Here is a 25,943-nt window from a genome sequence, read left to right on the forward strand (position 1 = left end):
AGAAAAGATGATGTGATCTATTCAAAATACAGCAGTCCTTAAAAGAAATCTTTCCAGATTATGTTTTATCTTTACAGTTACAGATTAGAGTATTAGCTTTTAAATCCTGATTACCTTTATCAGAAAAAGCCCAGGACCCTCTTAAGAAATTAGGTAGAGGCTGGGCGCGGTGGCTCAAGCCTGTAATCCCAGCACTTTGGGAGGCCGAGACGGGCGGATCACGAGGTCAGGAGATCGAGACCATCCTGGCTAATACAGTGAAACCCCGTCTCTACTAAAAAATACAAAAAACTAGCCGGGCGAGGTGGCGGGCGCCTGTAGTCCCAGCTACTCAGGAGGCTGAGGCAGGAGAATGGCGGGAACCCGGGAGGCGGAGCTTGCAGTGAGCTGAGATCCGGCCACTGCACTCCAGCCTGGGCGATAGAGCGAGACCCATCCATCTCATAGCCATGGGCAGCAAGCCTCCAACATCCAGAAATTAGGTAGAACACTGGGGCAGGAGAATGGCATGAACCCAGGAGGCGGGGCTTGCAGTGAGCCAAGATCGCGCCACTGCACTCCAGCCTGGGAGACAGCAAGACTCCGTCTCAAAAAAAGAAAGAAATTAGGTAGAAGAAAAGACCAACAAAGGCAGATGGAAAGTAATGTCTCACTAAAATGTTTTCCTAAATATAATCTCTCTAAAATGCTACTGAACATGCCAGCATACCTTCCTGGCTTCCTCTAAGGGATGCCATCCCGGCTACACATCCTTCTGCTCATGACCTTTGTCCTCATGCCCTCCTCTCTCGGGAGAAGCTGCCCTGCACCTGAACCACCTGATCACTCACTGCTGCTACCAACAGCCCGTGGGCTGCCCCCAAATGGTGACACGGACTTGCAGGAAGTTTCTCGTATGCGCAAATAAACCATCCTTCACATAGATCAGACACACTGTGCAAGGCCTTTCAGGAGGTAGACAGGCAATAGAAGACATAGAAAAGGAACAAGAAAAAACTGTGCCCTATTCTGTGACAAAGCACTTTTATTTTATTTTATTTTATTTTATTTATTTTATTTTATTTTTGCAGTTGCAAGATTTAATGGAGTGAAAACAGAGCTCCCATACGAAGGGAGGGGACCCAAAGAGGGGAGCCGCTGCCCGCTGGAATGCCTGGGTTTATATCCCGATCATTGTCCCTCCCGCTGTGCTCTCAGGCAACGGATGACTGGCTTGTCTTTACCTCCTGTTTTTGCCTAATTAGCATTTTAGTGAGTGCCCTTGACCAACTGATTGGCCAGGTGTGAGCTAAGTTGCAAGCCCCGTGTTTAAAGGTGGAAGCGGTCACCTTCCCAGCAAGGGTTAGGGATTCTTACTCGGAGCACATTTTAAAAGAAGATACAGTACTTTATCTTGGAAAATGTGCTTTCAGACCACATCACCTCCTTCCACATTTTTGTGCCTTGGCTCAGGCTCCTTCCTTCCCTGTCCCATGTGTCTCTCAAGCTCATTCCTCAAGCTCCAGCATCACTTCTTGGAGGCTTCTCCTGGCCCCTTAAGACAGAATTACCAAATCCTTCACCAGCATCCACAGCTGCTGCTACAACACAGAAGCCAGGGTGGGCACATCACAGGGAATGTGCAGGTGGATTTTGAAGGTAAAGGGAGAGACGTTTTTAAGAGTTCGGCATTGATTTTAATGTGGTTCAGATAAAAAATATGCTTAGCACATCAAACTCAAGATTCCACAGACAGTATTGCTTAGGACCAGGCTTAGTTTAAAAAGTAATTTAAGCTGGACCGGGCATGGTGGCTCATGCCTGTAATCCCAGGACTCTGGGAGGCCAAGGTCGGCAAATCACCTCAGGTCAGGCGTTCGAGACCAGCCTGGCCAAAATGGTGAAACCCCATCTCTACTAAAAATACAAACATTAGCTGGATACGGTGGTACACACCTCTAGCTACTTGGGAGGCCGAGGCTGGAGAATCACTTGAACCCGGAAGACAGAGTGAGCTGAGATGGCACCACTGCCCTCCAGCCTGGGTGACAGAGCGAAACTCCATCTCAAAAAAAAAAAAAAAAAAAAAAAAGTAATTTAAGCTTTGGAAAAAGTAAGTGGTGGGTACATCTTTAAGCTGAAGGCAACCTACCACTCCCATCATGGAGGTTTCTCCAAGGGCTGAATGACCTGCCTGTCCCTCTTACAGTTTCCCTCCAGGCTCTCTGCTGTTTCCTGGGCAGCCCCAACACCCCTTCAGGGTATTTTCACCCATGGCCCCCTGCTGCCCCACCAGAGCATTGCCAGCGGCCCCTGATGGAAGGCTTCTGCCAGCAGCCTGGTAGCACATTGGCTGCCCCAGCACAGCCAGTGCTTGACCTCAAGAGGCCAGAGGACAAAGCCACAGCCCAGTCCTAGGCCCCAGGGTTACAGCATGCAGCCCAGGAATGCTGAGCTGAGCCTTGGCCCTCTGAAAGCATCCAGAAACAAAGCCAATCAACTATACCCAACTCACACCACAGTCAAACCCTCAAGGGAAATAAAGAACATAAAAACAAAAAGGCCCATCCAAAGGATGGCAACTTAAAAGGATGAAGACACATCAGCCTTCACAGGTGAGAAAGAACCAGTGCAAGAATTCTGGAAACTCTCAGTCTGGAGTGTCCTCTTATCTCCAAGCAATCGCACTAGCTCTTCAGCAGTGGTTCTTAACCGGATTGAAACGGCTGAAATGATACTGAGTTCAGGATCCGGATGTCAAGAAAGCTCATAAAGATACAGGAGAAGGTGGAAACCCAATCCAAGGAGAACAGTAAAATGATCCAAGAATTGGATGACATTGCCATATGAAGAAAGAACCAAACTGAACTTTTGGAATTGAACAATTCACTACAGAAATATCATAATACCATTAAAATCATTAACAAAATAGACCAAGCTGGGGAAAGAACTTCAAAGTGGAAGAACCACTCCTTTGAATCAATATAGGCAGACAAAAGTAAAGAAAAAGGGTCAGGCATGGTGCCTTACACCTGAGGCATGAGGATGAGGGCAAGGCAGGTGGGAGGCCCAGGCAGGCGGATTGCTTGAGCTCAGGAGCTCAAGACCAACCTGGGCAACATGGCGAGACCCTGTCTACAAAAAATACAAAAATCAGCTGGGTGCAGTGGCACACGCCTGTGGCCCCAACTACTTGGGAGGCTGAGGTGGGAGGATCGCTTGGACCTTGGAGGTCAAGGCTGCAGTGAGCCATGATCATACCACTGCACTCCAGCCTCGCTGAGAGAACAAGAACGTGTCTCAAAAGAAAATAAGAATTTAAAAAAATGAACGAAACCTCTGAGACATATGAGATTATGTAAAGAGACCAAACTCAGGCATTTCTGAAAGAGAAGGAGGGGAAACAACTGGAAGACGTATTTGAGGATAGGGTCTACAAAAATTTTCTCAAAAAAAAAAAAAATTGACCAAAAAAAAGTAATTAAGTTTTCTAAATATTAGGAAACAGTAGTCCAGGTGGTGCATGGATGTACATGGACATGAACGAATACCCATAAATGCATGTGATGGGACATGTGTCTCCAACAGACTTTGAGCTCCATGTGGTTGGCCAGGGTCTGCACAGGGCCTGACATGTAGGAGACATGAGACTGAGGTGCTGAACTGCTGGGAGTAAAGGACTCTGGTCGCAGGTGGTGCTCATTCTCCTATCTGGAAATGCTGCCCCTATTCCTAACGCTTCTCTCAGATAATGGCAGTTTGCTCTTGGCTTTCGGATCATCTCTGTCATATTGTTTTTCCCTTTATTTTCAAAGCAAAACAAAGTGGTAATGTGCAAAGGTTTTCATCTCTCATCAAGAGCTGTCTGCACTGATTTCTAATGGATCAAAAACTTCCTTCCTTGGCCATGACTTTTATCAGCCTACCAATGCCAAAAGAAAACCCCCGGCTTAATAAGGGCTTGGCTCAGCTGCATCACTGCCAGGTAGCACAAGTCTCTTCCCACGCCGCACTCCTCGATGTGATGTCAGCACCATGTCATAGGACTGCACACTGAGGGAACTCTGACTTACATTGTATACTCTGCCATCTTCTGCTCTGTAGAGCTGTGGAAACAGACCATCAGCATACCGAGAAGCCACAAGTCTCCCCAGAGAAGCCACATAATCTGTATTTTTATAAAGAAAAACAATCAAAACAGTAGTACATAAGTTAACCTTCTTATTTTTATTTTGAAATGTTTTTCTCTGACACCATTCAAATTATATCTTGTGCTATCAATAATCTGTGATGCTTTCTATTCTGTTCTAAATCATGAAGTATTTCTAGGTGCTGTGATAAACGTAACTGTCTATGGCATTGTAATCTTTTTTTTTATTATTATACTTTAAGTTCTAGGGTACATGTGCACAACATGCAGGTTACATATGTATACACATGTGCCATGTTGGTGTGCTGCACCCATTAACTCGTCATTTACATTAGGTGTATCTCCTAATGCTATCCCTCCCTGAGCCCCCTACCCCCCGACAGGCCCTGGTGTGTGATGTTCCCCTTCCTGTGTCCAAGTGTTCTCATTGTTCAGTTCCCACCTATGAGTGAGAATAGCATTTTAATCTTTTAATGCATGAATAAACAGGAAGAATAGGATTTGTGTCCTAGTGTCCTTGTACTTTGGTCCAGAATAATTACAGCAGAGGTTAAAAAAAAAAAAGCAACATAGAAATTATTTTAATTCCTGAAAGTTATTCATGACTTGGACTTAGTTTTCAGGGTTTTTAAAATTTCACTTAGATATTTCCTACTGTACTCTCAACTGGAGGCTCAGAATTAAATCACTGAAATAAAGCCAGCCAGTAATAGATTCAGAATTGCCATACAGAACGTCAGAACTACAAGACTTTCTTCTCATCAGATCATATACTCAACTGTTCAAATATCTGTTGCATAAACCCTTATTGGGTACCTACTATGTACTAGGCATGTTTACAGGATGGGAATACAATTGTTACCTACAACTTAGTCCTACTCCTTCATGGAACTCTCAGAAGGCTACGGAGACGCTTCAAAGACTAACTAGGATTTGGCAGAACAGAAGATGAGGTAAGTCTTCACAGAGATGTTTTTAATCTGATGATTTTATTGTAATTTTAATTATTATTTTTAAGTCCCAAAGGTGGGAGACAGAATGGTGGTACTTGTGGTGCCGGTACTTCCTTCCCTCTGCCTTACTAGGGAGGCAGGATAACAGCCTCCTCTGGAAATCTAAAAAGAGCAAGGTTGAATTTTATAGACACCTTGGCCAGGCTTGCTCCCCAATCACTTGGGCTGATTTCAAGTCTTGAAGTGCAACTTTCACAATAGTAAGGAGTAAACAGTAAAGAATAGACACTTGAATTCCATCAGCAATAATCTCACTCAATAGAACTCTCCAGCTCTAAAATTTGTGTTTCTAAGATTCACCTTCTTAGCTGACATTGTGAAGTAAGTAAGTATCACTAGCATTCTGTTTACCTAAGACATTTATCTGGAGGTGGGAGAGGAAGCTGTTTTTTGAGGCTTGAAGGAAATAAGTCTATGGAAGGCTTCATAAGCTATATTGGGAATTGAAATGCAAGGCATTGTGAGTTCTGCATCCAATAATAGTGGAGTAGATTGTATTGGCTAACCTTCACACAGAAAAATATTATAAATTCTGGACAAAATATAAAAGGAGCTATTTGTAGGCATTAGAGAGCAATCTAGAGCATGCAGAAACTGGAATCACAATCATCCTGAAAAGGAGGACATTTTTGAGGTGAGATTTGTATATATTTAGCAGGAAAGTGAGAGAGTTTGGAGTTTGAGTCCAGCCAACTTAACTGCCTACTAGAATGAAAATTAGCTCTCTATCTATCAACTGATAAATAGATAAGAAAATCATGGTACATCCATACAATGGAATACATACGGCTGCAAAAAGGAATAAAGTATTGGTGCTAGTTACAACATGGATGAACCTTAAAAACATTAAGCTAAGTAAAAGAAGCCAGTCACAAAAGACCACATACTATAAATTCTATTTAAATGAAATGCTCAGAACAAGAAAATCTATAGAGACAATTTAGTGGTAGGAAAGTGTAGAGCTAAGAAGTACAGAGTTTCTTTTTGAGTTGATAAAAACATTCTAAATAGCTGCGCATATCCGTGAATACACTAAAACCATTGAATTGTAGGTAGGTAAATTATAGCTCAATAAAGCTGTTATAAATAATATACACATATCAATTTTTGTAAGAATAAAAATCACTTCTCCTAGAAGAAAGATGATGCAGTTGATCCTTTAATAACATAGTTTTGAACTGCATGGGTCTACTTATATGCAGATTTTTTTTCAACCAAATGTGGATAAAAATACAGTATCAGTAGAATGTGAAACCCACTTATACAGAGGGCCAACTTTTCATATATGTGGGTTGTGAAGAGCCAACTGCAGGAACTGAGTATGCATGGATTTGGTATACACAGGGGGTCCTGGAACCAATCTTTTGCATATACCAAAGGAAAACTATACAACCCAAAGTCCCTACAACCATCTACATTGTCCAGCATAAAACAAAAAATAATCAGATATATAAACAAAGAGAAAAATGTGACCAATAGTCAAAAGAAAAAGCAATCAATAAAACCTACCCTGAAATGGACCAGATGTTGAAATTACAAGAAAAAGGCCTCAATATATTTTAAGTATTCTGTAAACATTGTATTTTATATATGTAATGTTGAAGGAAAAGAAAACTATGATCCTAATAAGTGAACAAATGGGGATCTTAGCACAGAAATTTAAAAGAAGGGAAATTTTAGAACAAAAAGTACAGTATCTATATGGGCTTCACAGCAGATTGGAGGTACCAGAATAAAGTGTTAGTAACCTAGAAAATCTGTCAAGAGAAATTACTCAATCTGATAAACAAAGAGAAAAAAAATATTGACAAAATGAACAAGAGTTTCAGTGACCTGTGGGACAATATCAAGATGCTTAGCAAACTATAATTTGAGTCTCAGAAGAAAAAGAGAGAACAGATAGGATGTAAAAATAGATTAGAAGAAATAATAGTTGAAAATTTCCAAGATTTGATTAAAAACAAACCTACAGATCCAAGAAGCTCGATAAATCCAATGCAATATATGTACAAAGAAAACCAAAAGAAGGCATATCCTACTACAAATAATAACACAATAGCTGAAAACCAAGAATAAAGAGGAAAAATCTTAAAAGCAGTCATAGAAAAAAAGAAACATTATATACATCATATGGGGGAAAATGTCATGGATTATGTCTGATTTCTCAGATGAAAAGGTGGAAATCAGAAAACAATGGCTTGACATGTTTAAAGGTCAGAAAAAAAAACCTTCAACCAATAATTATAAAACCAGCAAAAGTGTTCTTCAAGAATGAAGGTAATGACTTCAAACTATTCTACAAGGACACAGTAACCAACACAGCAAGGTACTGGTAAAACACACACACACACACACACACACACACACACACACACCCCAAACAGACATACAGACCAATGTAACAGAATATGGAACCAAAAATAAAGCCACACAACTACAGTCATATGATCTTCAACAAAGTTGACAAAAAATAAGCAATGAGGAAAGGACTCCCTACTCAATAAACAGCTCTGAAATAGCTGGCTAGATATATGCAGAAGAATGAAATACCTTTCACTATATACAAAAATTAATTGAAGATGGATTAAAAATTTAAACCTAAGGTCCTAATTTAATCCTAGAAGAAAACCTAAGAAATATTATTCTGGACATAGACCTTGGCAAATAATTTATAACTAAGTCCTCAACAGCAATTGCAACAAAAACAAAAATTGGTAAGTAGGACCTAATTAAATTAAAGAGCTTCTGCTCAGCAAAAGAAACTATCAACAAAGTAAACAGACAATTTATAGAGTAAGAGAAAATATTTGCAAATATTTATTGAAAATATATGCAAACTATGCATCCAACAAAGAAAGAATATCCAGAATCTATAAGGAAGTTAAACTATTCAGCAAGCAAAAAAAACAAATAACCCCATTTAAAAATGGGCAAGAGACATGAATAGACACTTCTCAAAAGAAGACACGTAAGTGGATAAGAAACAAGAAACAAGAAAAAATGCCCAACATTACTAATCATCAGAGAAATGCAAATCAAAACCACAGTGAGATATCATTTCACACCAGTCACAATGGCTACTATTAAAAAGTCAAAAATTTACAGATGTTGGTGAGATTGTGGAGAAAAGGGAATGCTTATACACTGTTGGTGGGAATGTAAATTAGTACAACCTCTATGGAAAACAGGATGGAGATTTCTTTAAGAATTACAATAGAACTACCCTTTGGTCCCACTATTGGTTATCTACCCAATGGAAAAGAAATAATTTTATCAAAAAGACACCTCCCTTATGTGTTTATTGTACCACTATTTTAAAAATGTGGTCTCTCTCTCTCTATATATATATAGACCACATGGTGTGTATAGACTGTGGAATACTACTCATCCATTTCAAAAGATGAAATCATGTCTTTTACAGCAACATATATAGAACTGGAGGCCATTATTTTTAATGAAATAACTCAGAAACAAAGTGAAAAACCACATCTTCTCACTTTTAAGTGGCATGTAAACACGCAGACATGCAGAGAAAAATAGACACTGGAGAATCCAAAAAGTGGGGGAAGTAGGGGTTGTATTAGCCTGTTTTCACACTGTTGATAAAGACACACCCAAATCCAAGCAATTTACAAAAGAAAGGTTTAATGGACCTACAGTTCCACGTGGCTGGGGAGCCCTCGCAATCATGGCAGAAGGCAAGGAAGAGCAAGTCACGTCTTATATAGATGGAAGCATGCAAAGAGAGTTTGTGCAAAGGAAATCCTCTTCTTAAAACCATCAGATCTGTGAGACTTATTCACTATTGCGAAAACAGCACAAGAAAGACCTGCCTCCATGATTCAATTACCTCCCACTGGGTGCCTCCCACAAACATGGGAATTGTGGGAGTTACAATTCAAGATGAGATCTGGGTAGAGACACAGCTAGACTGCATCAAGGGTGAAGGATGAAATACTGCTTATTGGGTACAATGTGCACTATTCGGATGATGGATACACTAAAAGCCCATAACACAACTGCACCTGTATACCTAAATCCAAAAATACAAATAAAATTTTAGAAATGTCCCAGTTTCAATAAAAAATCATTCATCATTCAAAAAACCAGGAAGATTATAAAAAAGACAACTGACAATATCAACACCAAGATGAGAAATGTCATAGAATGACCTAACAAGGATTTTAAAGCAACAATCATAAAAATACTTAACGGCAATTACAAACATTCTTAAAATGAATAAAAACATAGGAAGTCTCAGTAAAGAAATAGAAGATATCAGGAAGAATAACATGGAAATATTAGAGCAAAAAATTGAGTAATCAAAAAACTCAATGGATGAACTCAACAGCAAAATGAAAAAGGAAGAATGAGTAAGCTTGGAGAACAATAAAAATTACCCAATCTAGACAAGAGAGAGAAAATAGCCTGAAAAAATCTGAACAGAGCCTTACAGATATGTAGGATTATTTTTTTAAAAGATCTAATGTTCATATTATTGGAGTGCCAGAAGGAGAAGAGAGAGAGGATGGGGGAAAAAAAAGATACAAAGATACAAGCATTGAAAATTCTCCAAATCTGGCAAAAACGAAAAACATAAAGCAACAGATTCAAGAATCTGACTGAAATTCAAAGAGAATAAATGAAAATAAATTCACACCAAGGCACATCACAGTCAAACATCTGAAAACAAAAGACAAACAAAAAAATATATAAAGCACATTATCAATAGGGAAAAATCAATGATAATGATAGTGGTTTTCTCATCAGAAACCATAGAGACCAGAAAGAACTGACACAATATTTTTTAAGTGCTAAAAAAAAAAAAAAAAAAAGAACTATCAACCCTAAATCTTGTATCTGGTGAAATTCTTCTTCAGGAATAAAGTAGAAATAAAGACATTCTCAGACAAAGAAACTAAAGGAATTTGTGGCTAGCAGAGCTACTCTTAAAGAATAAAAGAACTTCTCTAAGCAGAAAGAAAATAACAAAAGAAGGAACCTTGGACGATCAGGAAAGAAGAACACAGTAAGCAAAACTATGGGCAGATAAAATGGACATTTCTTTCCCTTTTGAGTGTTACAAATGATGTTTGATGGTTGAATCAAAATTCTAGCACAGTCTAATGTAATTCTCAATGTAAGAAGATAATACATTTTATTATAAATGGGAAGGGCAAAGGGCTGTAAAGGGAAAAGAAGGTTTTTGCTCATCACTCAAACTGGTCAAATGTTGACATCAGTAGATTTTGATAATTTATGTATTCATAATGTAACACAGCATAATCACTAAAAAAGCCATATGAAGATATACAATAGAAAACATTATAGATAAATAAGAATAGAATTCTAAAAAGTGTTTAAGTAACCCAAAAGCAGGCAGGAAAAAAACAGACAAGCTAAAAACAGAGAAAAAGAAAACAACTAAAATGATCAACAAGCTCTAACATATCAATAATCACATTAACTGTAAATGGTCTAATAGACCAAGTAAAAGATAGAGATTGGCAAAGAGGATTTTTTTAAAAAGGACTCAACAATATATTGTCTACAAGAAATTTGCTTCAAATATAATTATATATATAAGTTAAAAGTAAAAGGATGGAAAAAGATAGGCCATACAAATATTAATAAAAAGAAAATAGGATTGGCTATATTAGAAAAATAAACTTCATAGCAAAGAATATTACTGGGGACAAAGCAGGACATTATATAACGATAAAGGTGTCAATGTACCAGAAAGACATAGCAATCCTAAATGTGTATGTATCACCCAATAGAGCTGCAAAATATTTGTAGCAAAAAACAGAATAACTGAAAGAAGAAATAGACAAATCCACAATTATAGTTGGAAACTTCAATACTGCTTTCTCAACAATTGATAGAACAACAAGAAGAAAATCAGGAAGGATACTCAATACCATCAATGAACAGGATCTACCTGACATTTATAGAAAGCTCTATAAAACAACAGCAGAATACACATTCTTTTCAAGTATTCATGAAACATGTACAAAACAAAGCACATATTTGGCTATAAAACATCCTAAAAAATTCACAAGAACTGAAACCAAACAAGTATGTGCTCTGTCCAAGATGGAAACAAACTAGAAATCAAAAATAAATAAAAAGATAACAGGAAAATCTACAAATATTTAGAAACTAAACAATATGCATCTAAAAAGTCCATAAGTCAAAGAGGAAGTCTTGATGAAAATAAAATACTTTAAAGTAAGTGGAAATAATAATACAACATATAAAAATTTGTGAGACATTACTAAAGCACTGACTGGAGGGAAATTTGTAGCACTAAATGCTTACGTAAGAAAACATAAAATCTCAAACCAATAATCAAGGCTTTCAACTGAAGAAACTAGAAAAAAGAAAAGAAAAACAAACCTAAATAAGCAAAAGGAAATAAATAATAAAGATCAAAGTAGAAATCAATGAAATTGAAAACAGAAAAACAATAGAGAAAATCAAACAAAAAAGCTGGTAATTTTTAAAGATCAATAAATTGACAAACTTCTAGCAAGATTGACAAAGATAAAAAGAGAGAAGGTATAAATTATAAATATCAAAAATAAAATAGGAGATACCACAAAAGACACAGTAGACATCAAAAGAATAATAAGGGAATACTACAAACAACTCCTCACAAATTAGACAACTTGGATGAAATGAATTAAATCCTTAGAAAACAAACTACCACAACTCACACAATATAAAATAATTTGACTAGTCCAATATCTATTCAAGAAAATTAAATTCTTGACTTAAAACTTCTTCAAAAAGGAATCTCCAGGCCTGGATGAGTTCACTGGAGAATTTTACCAAACATTTGAAGAATAATTAATATTAATTCTACACTGTGCCCTGTTATTTCAACAAGAAACAAAAAATAATAATTCCACAAAACATCTTCCAGAGAATAGAAGAGGAAGGAATACGTCCCAACTCATTTTATGAAGCTAGTCTTATTGTCATTCCAAAACCAGACAAAACCATTATTTAAAAAAGAGAAAACTACAGACCAACATTCTTCAAGAATACAGATGCAAAACTCTATAACACAATATTTGCAAATCAAATTCTGCAGTGTATAATATAAAAAGACTTCTAAAACATGCTCTAGTTTATTCTGGGGATGCAAGGTTGGATTAAAAAAATTAATATAATCCATTAAAGTAACAGGCTAACAAAGAAATATCATAGGATGCTATCAATTGATGGAGAAAAAAATCGACAAAATTCAACACCCATTAATAATAAAAATTCTCAGATTACTAGGAATATCAGGGATCTTCCACAATGTAATTTTTAAAAATCTATAGAAAACCTACAGTTAACTTCATACTTAGTGGTGAATGACTGAAAGTTTTCAGTGCAAGGATATCCACTCTTACCGTTGCTATTCAACATAGTGTTGGAAGTTTTAGCCAGCATAACAGAGCAAGAAAAGAAAACACAAGACAAATAGATCAGAAAGAAAGAAAGAAGGCTTTTCCTCTTTGCAGATGACATTATAGTCTACCTAGAAATCTTCTGGAATCTACAAAAAAACAAACAAACACATATACACACAAGAAAACCCTGTTAGAAGGAATGAGTGAGTTTGGCAAGATCACAAGATAGAAGGTTAACATGCAAAAGTCAGTCATATTTTTATATACTAGGAATGAACATGTGGAAACCAAAATTTAAAATACAATTCCATTTACAACTCCTAAAAAAAATAAAATACTTACATATAAATCTAACAAAACATGTGCAGGACTCGTATACTGAAAAATTTAAGACAGTTGATGAAAGAAATTAAATAATATGTAAATAAATGGAAAGATATTTCATATTTGTGAACTGAAACACTCAGCATTTTTGTCAGCACAGTAAAGATGTCAATTCTCCTTTAATTAATAAACAGGTTTAATGCAACTCCTATCTATATCATAGCCATATTTTTGTAGACATGAACACAGTTATTCTAAAATTTATTTGGAAAGGCAAATGAACTAGAGTAGCTAAAACAATTTTGAAAAAAAATAAAGTAGGAGGACTCACCCTGCCCAATTTCAAGAAATTCTATAGTTATAGTAATCAAGACTGCGTGATATTGACAGAGAAACACAGATGAATACAACAAAATAGAGAACCTGGAAGTATAGGTACAACCAACTTTTAACAAAAATCCAAAAGCAATTCAAAGGAGGAAGGATAGTCACTTAAGTAAAACACACTGGAGCAACTGAACACCCATAGTAAAAAAGAAAAAGAAAAAACGAACCATTTGCTTTTGTGTGTGTGTGTGTTTTTTAAGAGATAAGAGTCTCTCACTCTATCACCTAGGCTGGAGTGAAGTGCTGTGATCATAGCTCACTGCAGCCTCAATCCCCTGGGCTTAAGCTATCCTCCCACCTCAGCCTCCCAAAGTGCTGGGATTACAAAAAAACATGAACCTTATACAGAAACTAATTCAAAATAGATCACAGGCTAAATGTAAAATTATGAAACATTTAGAAAAAAACATAGGAGGGGGTAACATAGGAAGATCTTTGTGGTGATAAACAGTTCTCTTTCTTGATTGTAGTGGTGGTTACAGAAATCTACATAAGTGATAAAATTATATAGACTTGCAAACACATTGTATAAGTGTCAAATTCCTCATTTTGATATTATACTATTATTTTATAAGATACGACCATTGGGAAAACTGGGAGAAAGGTACATGGGATCTTTACACTTTACAATTACTTCAGAATATAAAGTATGGATGTACAAATGGAAAAATGAATGAATGAATGAATGAGTAAATAAATAAATGTGAAGGTGAAATAAAGATAATTTCAGATAAATGAAAACTGAAAAAAGCTGTCACCAGCAGACCTCCACTATAAGAAATGCTTAAAAGAAATTATTCAGTAAATAACATCAGTTGAAACCTCAAATTCTACAAGAAAGAAGAATATTGTAAGCAGTAAACATGTGGATCTTAGCAGTGTATAGTTTTTCTTCTCAGTTTCTTTAAAAAAACAGATGACTTTTAAAAGCAAAATTATGACTCTGAATTGTGAGATTTATAATGTACGTGGAAATAAAATGGATTAAAACAGTAACACCAAGGACAGGAGTGAGGAGTAAGGGGAGGTATAACTGTTGAAAACTTCTTACATTTTACATGAAGTCATACGAAATCTACTTTTAGTAGACCGTAACAAGTTAAGGATGTAACAAGGAAAGCAAATTAAATGAAAAATAAAGATTACATTAAATGAAACACTAAAAAATATTCATTTAGCAAAAAAGAAGGCCAAAAGGAGAAACACAGATGAAAGAAAAAGACTGGACAAATAGAAAGCAAACAGTAACATGGTAGACCTACATTTAAATACATCAATCATTACATTAAATGTATAGAATCAAACACTAGTTGCTATAGTTTGGACATTTGACCTCTAAACCTAGTGTCAAAATTTTATCCCCAATGTTGGACGTGAAGCCTAATGGGAAGTGTTTGGATCATGGGGACAGATCCCTCATGAATGGCTTGGTAACATTCTCATGGGAATGAGTGAGTTCTCACTCTTAGTTCTCATGAGAACTGGTTGTTGAAAAGAGCCTGGTCCCTCTTCCGCTCTCTCTTTTGCCTTCTCTCTTGACATGTGATCTGCACACACCACTTCTCCTTTGCCTTCTCTCATGAGTGGAAGCTTCCTGAGGCCCTTACCAGATGCAGATGCTGGTACCATGCTTCTTGTATAGCCTGAAGAACCATCAACCAAATAAACCTCTTTTCTTCATAAATTACCCAGCCTCAGGCATGCTTTTATAGCAACACAAATGGAAAAAGACACTAACTGATTTAATTAATTGGTTGAATTAATTAATTAAAAGACATATGCAACTGCCTTAAAAACACAAACTCCAAATCTATGCTGTCTATGAGAAGTTCTCTTTAATATATAAACTAAAGATATTTATCATTAAAAATTATAAACACATACACCATGTAAAACTTAAGAATAAGAAAGCTACAGTGGCTATATTAATATCAAAGTGAACACCAAAACAATGACTAATTTTCTGAGATAAATATGACATATCAGAATTATTAAAATTTGTCAAGTCCTTAGAACAACATAACAATCCTAAATGTGTATGCATTTGGAACTTCAAAATACATAAACAAAACTTACAGAACTAAGGGAGAAATGAACAAATCCAGTAGACAAAAAAAGGACTAAATATATATAATTTTTCTCCCAAGACTTTCAACCATCTTGATCTAATTAACATTTATAAATACTACCTAACAACTGTGGAATGCACACTCTTTTCAAGTGCACATGCAATGATTGCCAAGATAGATTCTGCCCGTAAACAAATCTTAGTAAATTTCAAAAGATCAAAATCCTACAGACTATATTCTCTGACCTCAATGTAATTAAATTAGAAATCCAACAAAAACAAGTACTTTTAAAAGTCTTAAAACAACTGGAAATTAAACAACACATTTTCTAAAGTATATTCAAGAAAAAAAATCACAAGGGAAAAACTTTACAATAGTATTAATAGCAAAACACTACTGATTGAGATTTGTGGCATTCATCTAAAACAATGCTTAGAGGAATTCTTATAATTTTAAATGGTTATATTGGAAAAGAAGAAAGGTTTAAAAATAATTACTTAAGTTTATATCTTTAAAAGCAGGAAAAAGGAAGGCAAATCAAGCTCAAAGTAAGCAGAAAGAAATAAATAATGATGATTAAATCAGATACCAATGAAATACAAGACAAAGAATTTTAAAAACCAACAAACTAAAAATTTGTTTCCTTGAAAAGAGTTATTATATACTGCTAACAAGACTTAGCAAGAAAAAAATGAGAGGAAACACAAATTATCAGTATCAGGAATGAAAGAGGTAACATCACTACAGATCCTATAGGCATTAAAAAAGCATCCTAGGCCAGGCACGGTGGCTCAAGCCTGTAATCCCAGCACTTTGGGAGGCTGAGACAGGCAGATCACGAGGTCAGGAGATCGAGACCATCCTGGCTAACATGGTGAAACCCCGTCTCCACTAAAAAATACAAAAAACAAGCCGGACGAGATGGTGGGCGCCTGTAGTCCCAGCTACTTGGGAGGCTGAGGCCGGAGAATGGCGTAAACCCGGGGGGCAGAGCTTGCAGTGAGCTGAGATCCGGCCACTATACTCCAGCCCGGGCGACAGAGCTAGACTCCATCTCAAAAAAAAAAAAAAAAAAAAAAGCATCCTATAGGCATTAAAAAAGAATGAAAGAGGTGACATCACTACAGATCCTACAGACATTAAAAAAGAATCCTATAGGCATTAAAAAAGAATGAAAGAGGTGACATCACTACAGATCCTAGATGCATTAAAAGGCTATTAAGGGCATATTATGATCAATGCTTTGCCAACATATTAGAAAATACTGTTGGTGTGCACATATTAGAAAATGTTGAGGAAATTCCTTGAAAAACACAATTTTCCAAATTGGCATTATGAAACAGAATATCTGATTAGTCCTCTGTTTATTAAAGAAATTGAATTTTTATTAATCTTTTCCCACAAACAAAACTAGGCCCAGATAAATTTCACTTGTCAGTTGTATCAAACATTTAAAGAAGAAATACCAATCATGTACAAATACCATCAGAGCATAGAGAAGGAGGAACACTTCCAAATCATTTTGAATCCAGCATAATCTTGATGCTGAAACCTGACAAGGACATTACAAGAAAAGAAAGTTATAGAGCAATATCTCTCATGAAATTAGATGAAAAAATTATTAACAAAATGTAAGAAATTGGTATTTTTGCTAACATTCATGACTGAATTAGGTTTATTTGAAATAAGGGATAAAACTGCTTCTAGTATATTTCCTTATATGGGAATCCCACAGGACCTGACTCTGGGAGACCCTACTCAAAAGATATTTAGATGGCACAGGGCTGCAGCCCATGTGAAAGGACGTATATGTAAAAAGCACAGGCTGAACCCTGAAGAACAAGGCCTTGACATTTGAATGGCCTCCAAATCAATCTACAACAACCACATCCCCTAGGTCTTCCTTAGTACCAGAATGGAACAAAGCTGGCAAGGAATTGGTAAATAATCTGGTTTAAAAAATGGTATTAATGGTTGCTTAATAAATAGTTGTTTAATTAATTGACTAATTCAGAATTACTGAGTAAAATCCTAGTAATGGAAATTTCCCTGATTGAAGGAGCATTCCTCAGGTGCAATGTTACTAACATGTTGGACAGGGCAGTTCCTGCTGAATGTGCTGTCTCATACATTGTAAGACACTCAGTACTCTGGGTTCCCAGGCCTTATATTTCAATAGAATCCCATCAATACATCATGCAAAAAAAAAAAAAAAAAATACAAAAAACGAGGTGGGCGAGATGGTGGGCGCCATCTCGGTATATATATTGTATATACCTTCACACATTTTCACGCTTTCTGTGGTGGGCAGCACTACTGCGAGCTAAGAACCAACATTCTTGCCAATGCATTTAGCCAAAGCAGACCACAACACAAAGGTCACAGTAGGAAAACAGTACATTTTCCCTGAAACTTCACACAGCTATTGTTTTAATCAGTGGCCTCCAAAAAGGACTTGCACATCCCAGGAGATGAACAAGACATTGGCTGGGGTATCAGTAAATACAAATAACTTATATTTATTTTTAATTTTGACTTTTTAAAAAGAAAGAACAGAGATGAAGGCAAAGCAAGATGGCAAAAGAGGACTTTCCAGTGATTGCCCCCTACAAAAACATCAATTTAAGCAACTGTCTACCCAGAAAAATACCTTCACAAGAGCTAGGAAAACCAGGTGACAGATCACAGTACCTGGTTACAGCACAATATGAGGGTATAAAAGATAGTTTTACCTTACCTGCATCACCCCTACCTGTACCCCAAGAAGCACGATGCAGAAAAATACCATTACCTGGGCAAAAGACAGGGAAGAAAGAACAGGACTTTACCTTGGACCCTAATACAGAGCCTGACACAGTAAAATCCAGCAGCAGGCAGATGCACATGGCCCTTGACTGCAGGCTGGTACTTGTGGACTAAGCCTCTAGACCTACCCTGGTGCCAAACAGGAACCCATAGCTGCTGTGAGATGGATGCAAGCTCTAGCCCATATCACCACTGGCTGACGACAGTGGCCATGGGCTAAAAATAACCCACAGTGACAGGCACGCCTCAGCTGCCATGAGCTTCAGTCATGCCTCAGTGTGGCACTAGCCTCAGTGCCCATGGACTTGGGGTATGCCCCAACACTGTATCAGCCACAGCAACTATAAGAATCCAGGTCAGTGCTGCGCCAGCCTTGGTGGCCATAAGATTCCAACCCAGCACTGTGCCAGTCATCATGGTGGTCCTGGGCTTATGACACCCCCTAGTGCTGCAACGTCTGTAGTGGTCAAATGCTTAGGGACCACACCAGATGACTTGCCCAGAATCTCTGGACAGGCTTACTAGTGAAGGATATTTCCAGACAAAGCCAGACAGCAAAGACTGGAATAAGCTCCTACTTCTTTAATGCAGACATTGATGTATAACCACAAGGATCAAGAACGATCCAGGAAACATGACATCACCAAATCGATATAGTAACGTGCTAGTGACTGACCCTACAAATATGGAGATGTATGAATGGCCTGACAACATTTTCAAAGTAGTTGTTTTAAGGAAGCTCAATGAACTTTAAGAAAATACAGAGAAACAATTCAACAAAATGCAGAAAATCATAAGTTACCAGAATAAAAAATATAACAGAGAGATTGGCATGATAATAACAAAACCGTAATCAGGGAGCTGAAAAATAACTGAACACAAAGAAAAATGCAACAGAAAGTATCAACAGCTGAATTGAACAAGCAGAAGAAAGAATCTGGAATTTGAAGAGAGGTTAATTTGAAAATATACAGAGCAGAAAAAATAAAAAAGAAAGAAAGGGAATGAAGAAAGGTATGGGACTTATGGGATAGCATCAAAAGAGCAAATGTTCAAGAGGGAGTAGAGAATGATAAAGGGGTAGAAAGATTAAAGAAATAATAGCAGCAAACTTTCCAAACCTGGAGAAAGATATAAATATCTGGTTACAGAAAGGTCAAAGGTCTCTAATCCTTCAACTCAATCCAAATAAGACTACCCCAAAAGATACCATAATCAAACTGTCAAATATCAAAGGCAAAGAGAGAAAACTGAAAGCAGGAAGAGAAGAGAAGCTAATAACATGCAAGGAAGTTCCAATATGTCCAGTTTCTCAGCAGAAATTTCACAGACCAGAAGAGAACAGAATCAAATATTCAAAGAGCTCAAGGAGAAAAAAAAAATCAAGAATTCTGTACTCACCAAAGCTGTCCTTCCCAAATGAAGGACAGATAAAGACTTTCACAGATAAACAAAAGCTGAGGGAGTTCATCACTACCAGACCTGCCTTATAAGAAATGCTAAAGAGAATCCTTCAAGCTAAAAGAAAAGGACACTAATGAGTAACACAAAAACATCTAAAAGTATAAAACTCACTAAGTACACAAATTCAGAATGCTCTAATACTGCAATGGTGGTTTTTAAATTACTTATATCATTAGTAGAAAGGTTAAAGGACAAAACAATTAATAATAACTAAAATAATTTGTTAAGGGATGTGCAATGGAAAAAGATATAAATCATGATATCAAAAATTCAAAACTGAGGGATAAAGTTTAGAAGGTTTTTGTGATCAAAGTTAACTTGTTATCAGCTTAAAATAACTTCTTATAACTATAAAATGGTTTTTGTAAGCCTTGTGGTAATCACAAAGCAAAAACCTATAATAGATACACTAAAAATAAAAAGCAAGTAATTGAAACATACTACCAGAGAAAAATCACTTACTCACAAAGAAAGAATAAGAAACGAAAAAAGGATCCGCTAAACAACTAGAAAACAATTAAAATGGCAGCAGTAAGTTCTTTCTTATCAATAATTACCTTGAACTTATGTTCAAGGATTAAATTTTCAATCAAAATACATAGAGTGGCTGTATAAAAACAAGGTCCACCTATATGCTGCCTACAAGAGATTCACTTAACCTGTAAGGACACATAGACTGAAAATGACAGGATAGAAGCAGATATTCCTTACAAATAGAAACCAAAGGAGAACAGGGGTAGCTATGTTTATATCAGATAAAATGTATTTCAAGTCAAACACTGTAAAAAGAGACAAAGAAGGTTATTATATAATCATAAAGGGGTCAATTCATCAAGAGGGTATAAAAATCTCAAACATATGCATCCAATCTAATTAATAATTAAGAAAATATAAATAGATCTGAAGGAAGAGATAGACTGCAATATAATAATAGTACGATAATAGTAGGGGACTTCAGTACTCCCCTTTCATATGGACAGATCATCCAGAAAGAAAATCAACCAGAAAACATTAGATTTAAACTGAACTCTAGACCAAATATACATACACAGAACATTCTACCCAACAGATGCAGAATACACACTCTTCTCAACTGCACACATAATATTATCTAGGATAGCTCATATGTTAGGTCACAAAACAAGTCTTACCAAATTTGAGAAGACTGAACTCATACCAAGTATCTTTTCAGACCACAATGGTATAAAACTGGAAATCAGCACCAGGAGGAACTTTGGAAAATTAACAAATACACTGAAATTAAACAACATGCACCTGAACAACCAATGGGTCTGTGAATAAATTAAAAGGTAAATTAAAATATTTCATGGGCAAATGACATGAATAGACATTTCCAAAAGAAGATATACAAATGGCCAACAAACATGAAAAAATGCTCAACATCACTAATCATTGGGGAAATGCAAATTAAAATCAGGATGATACACCACCGTACCCCACCCAGAATGGCCATTAATAGGAAGTCAAAAAACAATAGATGTTGGCATGAATGTGGTTAAAAAAAGAAAAAAAGAATGCTTATATATGGGAATGCAAATTAGTACAACCTCTATGGAAAACAGTATGGAGATTTCTTAAAGAACTAAATGTAGACATACCATTTTATCCAGCAGTCCTACTACTGAATTACTGAGTATCTACCGAAAGGCAAATAAGTCATTATCTTAAAAGGATACCGGTATATGGACGTTTCTCACAGCATAATTCACAATTGCAAAGATATACAGCCAATCTAAGTGCCCATCAACCAATGAGTGGATAATGTGGTAGAAGAAAATGTGGTATATATACACCATGGAATATTACTCAGGCATATAAAAGAATGAAATAATGTATTTTGCAGCCACTTGGATGAAGCTGCAGGCCATTATTCTAAGTGAAGCAACTCAGGAATGGAAAACCAAATACCGTATGTTCTACTTATAGGTGAGATCTAAGCTATGGGTATACAAAGGTATACAAAGACAGTGGTATAATGGAATTTGGAGACTCAGAAGTGGGGAGGATGGGGTGAGGAATAAAAAACTAAATATTGGGTCCAATGTGCACTGCTTGGGTTACAGGTGCACTGAAATCTCAGACTTCACCACTACACAATTCATCCATATAACCAAAAGCCACTTGAACTCCAAAATCTACTGAAGTAAAAAAATTTATTAATTAAATTAAAATATTTCTTGAGACAAATGAAAATGGAAACACAACATAACAAAACCTATGGGTACAGCAAAAGCAGTCTAAGAGGAAAGTTTATAGCAATAAACACCTACCTCGAAAAATATGTATCTCAAATAAACAACCTAATGTTGCACCTCAAGGAAGCAGAAATACAAAACCAAACAACTTAAACAAGTAGAAGGAAGAAAATAATAGAGAGCAGAGCAGAAATAGAGAATACAAATACATAAAAATATTAATAAAACAAAGAGCTAGTCTCTTGAAAAGATAAACAAAATAGACAAACCTAGAGCTATACTAAGAAAAAAAGAGAGAAGACTCAAATAAAATCAGAGGTAAAAAAGGAAAAATTACAACTGATGCCACAGAAATACAAAGAATTGTAAGAGACTACTGTGAACAATTATACATGAACAAATTAGATAACGTAAAAGAAGTGAATAAATTCCTGGACATATACATTCTACCAAGATTGAATTATAAAGAAATCTAAAATCTGAACAAACCAATAATGAGTAAGGAGATGGAATCAGAAATAAAAAAATCTGGCTGGGTGTGGAGGCTCACACCTGTAATCCCAGCACTTTGGGAGGCCGAGGCAGGTGGATAACCTGAGGTCAAGAGTTTGAGACCAGCCTGGCCAACATGGTGAAACCCCGTCTCTACTAAAAATACAAAAATTGGCCAGGCATGGTGGCACGTGCCTGTAATCCAGCTACTCCGGAGGCTGAAGCAAGAGAATCACTTGAACCCAGGAGGCAGAGGTTGCAGTGAGCCAAAATCATGCCACTGTACTCCAGCCTGGGCAACAGAATGAGACTCCGTCTCAAAAAAAAAAAAAAAAAACCAAAAAAAAACAAAAAACTCTTCCAGCAAAGAAAAGCCCACAACTGAATGGCTTCACTGCTGAATTCTACCAAATATTTAAAGAAGAACTAATATCAATTCTTCTCAAACTCTTCCCAAAAAATTGAAGAGGAGAGAGTATTTCCAAATCCAGTGTCTGAGGCAGCATTACCCTGATGCCAAAACCATGCAAGGTCACAACAAAAGAGGAAAACTTATGGGCCAATACTCCTGATAAACACAGATGCAAAACTGCTCAGCAGAATATTAGCAAACCAAATTTAATAGCACATTAAAAAGATCATTCACCATTATCAAGTGGGATTCATCCCAGAAATGCAAGGATGGTTCAACATATGCAGTAAATGTGATACATCATATTAACAGAATGAAGGACAAAAAAACTATATAATCATTTCAATAGATGCAGAATGAGCATTTGATAAAACTCAATATCTCTTCATAATAAAAACTCTCAACAAATTATGTATAGAAGAAATGTGCCTCAACACAGTAAAGGCTGTATATGACAAACTCACAGCTAACATACTGAATGGTGGGAAAACTGAAAGGTTTTCCTCTAATATCTGGAAGAAGAAAAGGATGCCCACTTTCACCACTTTTATTCACCACAGTACTAGAATTTATAGACAAGGCAATCAGGCAACAGAAAGAAATTAAAAGCATCTAAATTGGAAAGAAAGAAGTTAAATTGTCCCTATTTGCAGATGACACAGTCTTATACAGAGAAAACCCTAAAGACTCCACTAAAAATTAGAATTAATTAACAAATTCAGTAAAGTTGCAGACTACAAAATTAACAACAAAAATCAGCAGTGATATACATACTAACAGCAAACTATCCAAAAAAGACAAAAAGGAAACCATTCCATCTACAATAGCTACCAAAAACAAATAAATAAAGTACTCAGGAATAAATTTAACTACGGAGGTGGACTATATCTATAAGGAAAACTATAAACATAGATTAAAGAAATTAAAAAAGACACAAATTTAAAGATATTCCATGTTCATGGATTGGAAAGATGAACACTGTTAAAAATGTTCACACTACCCAAAGTGCTCTATGGATTTAGTGTAACCCCTATCAAAATACCAATGACATTCTTCACAGAAGTAGAAAAAACAATCCTTAAATTTGTATAGAACCACAAAGAAAGCCAGAATACCCAAAGCAATCTTGAGCAAAAAGAACAAACCTGGAGGCATCATACTACCTGGCTTAAAAATATACTACGAAACTATAGTAATCAAAACAGCATGATACTGACATAAAAAAAGACACATAGATCAATGGAATAGAATAGAGAGCCAAAAAATAAATCCACATATGTACAGTTAATTGATTTTTGACAAGGGTGTCAAGAACACACAATGGGGAAAGGACAATGTCTTCAATAAAAGGTATTGAGAAATCTATATAGCCACAGGCAGAATAATAAAATTAGGCCCTTATCACCACCAAATACAAAAATCAACTCAAAATGAATTACAGCCTTAATTGTAGGACCTGAAAATATGAAACTACTGGAAGAAAAAGGGAAAAGATCCATGACACACTGATCTGAGCAATGATTTTTTGGATATGACCTCAAAAGCACAGGCAACAAAAGCAAAAACAAACAAATGAGATTACATCCAACTAAAAAGTTTCTCTAAAGCAAAGGAAAAAAAATCAACAGAGTAAAGAGACAACCTACAGAATGGGGGAAAATACTTGCAAACTACACATCTGAAAAGGGGTTAATATCCAAAATATTAAAGGAACTTAAATATTAAAACAAAACCTGGTTTTTAAATGGGCAAAAGTCCTGAATAGACATTTCTCAAAAGAAAACATACAAATAGACAACAGGCATATGAAAAAATGCTCAATATTACTAATTATCAGGGAAATGCAAATCAAAACCACAATGAGCTATCATTTCGCTCCTGTCAGAATGGCTAATATCAAAAAATAAGTGTTGGCAAGGATATGGAGAAAAGGATACCCATATGCCCTGTTGATGGGAATGTAAATTACTATAGCTATTATGGAAAGCAGTATGGAGTTTCCTCAAACCACTAAAAATAGAACTACTATATGATCCAGCAATCCTACTACTGGATATATATCCAAAGGAAATAAAATCAGTAAGTCAAAGAGATATCTGCACTCTCTTGTTCAGTGCAGCACTATTCACAACAGCCAAGATATGAGATCAACCTAAGTATCCATCAATAGATGACTGGATAAAGAAAACATAGTGTATATACACAATTAAATACTATTCAGCCATAAAAAGGAAAGAAATCCTGTCATTTGCTACATGAATGAACCTCGAGGGCATTACGTTAAACAAACTAACCAAGGCACAGAAAGACAAATACCACATAACCTCACTCATGTGGAATTTTAAAAAATTTATCTCATAGAAGTAGCGAGTAAAATGATGCTTATCAGAGGCTGGGGTGGTTGTGGCGGTGGGAATCAGGAAGATGTTAGTCAAAGGATATATACCATTACAATTAGGACATCTAGTCAAGAGATCTATTGTACAGTATGATCATAGTTAATGATGATGGATTGCATTCTTGAAAAACACAGAAAGAGTGGGTAAGTGTTCTCACCATAAAAAAGACTATATGAGGCAATGCATTTGTTAATTAGCTAGATACAGCCATTCACGATGTATATATTCTTCAAAACATCGTGTTGTACATGATAAATACATACAGTTTTATCTGTCAATTTAAAAAGTAAAAAAAAAAGGATGAAATTAAGCATTCTTTAAAACATGGATTGGCAATCGTACGTCTACTTAATACACATGTATTAGAGGCACACATGCAAGCATTTTCTACTAATACGGATATAAGGTCAAAGCAAGTTCAGAGACCTGTGGTTTTTGAGGGGCCTTCAGAGCTAATGCAGCCACCTCAAAGGCTAAATGCCAGCATGCTGATTGTTTGTGAGTACTGTACCTTCACAGTGTGGGAATCCGATCTGTGACAAAATCTGTTTCAAGGTCAATTTGTTGCTCTTAAGCCCATGCAGTTGAAGCCATCTCTCAGATGAAATGAGACTCTGCTCAGCCAAGTCTGTTTTGGTGTTACTCCATCCCTCTTGCCTCTGCAGGTGCTGCTCAGAGATGGTAGAGGATGAGCCTGATTTCTCCATCTCTGAATCAAGATCTAAATCACAGCAAACTCCTGTAAGGGCAATTATAAACTCAGACTTCCTGAAAACGTGGAAATAATCTAACGCCAACAGGGGATTGGCTTAACGTAGATTATAGTA

At 36.2% G+C, this 25,943-nt stretch overlaps 1 protein-coding gene across 1 annotated transcript in view; it reads right to left on the reverse strand.

Annotated features, from left to right (window-relative positions):
• The window catches only part of VWA3B (von Willebrand factor A domain containing 3B), a 220,478-nt gene that overhangs the window by 189,459 nt on the left and 5,076 nt on the right, over positions 1-25,943 (reverse strand). Inside the window, exons 2-3 of the mRNA XM_010362112.2 lie at positions 25,628-25,855; positions 4,053-4,147 (exon numbers count right to left, since the gene is read on the reverse strand). Coding sequence (XP_010360414.2) covers positions 4,053-4,147; positions 25,628-25,823 — 291 coding nt within the window. The 5' untranslated portion in view covers positions 25,824-25,855. The remainder of the gene's footprint in view (positions 1-4,052; positions 4,148-25,627; positions 25,856-25,943) is intronic.

Source organism: Rhinopithecus roxellana, chromosome 17, assembly GCF_007565055.1.
Source record: "Rhinopithecus roxellana isolate Shanxi Qingling chromosome 17, ASM756505v1, whole genome shotgun sequence".
In the NCBI taxonomy this organism is placed as follows: domain Eukaryota; kingdom Metazoa; phylum Chordata; class Mammalia; order Primates; family Cercopithecidae; genus Rhinopithecus; species Rhinopithecus roxellana.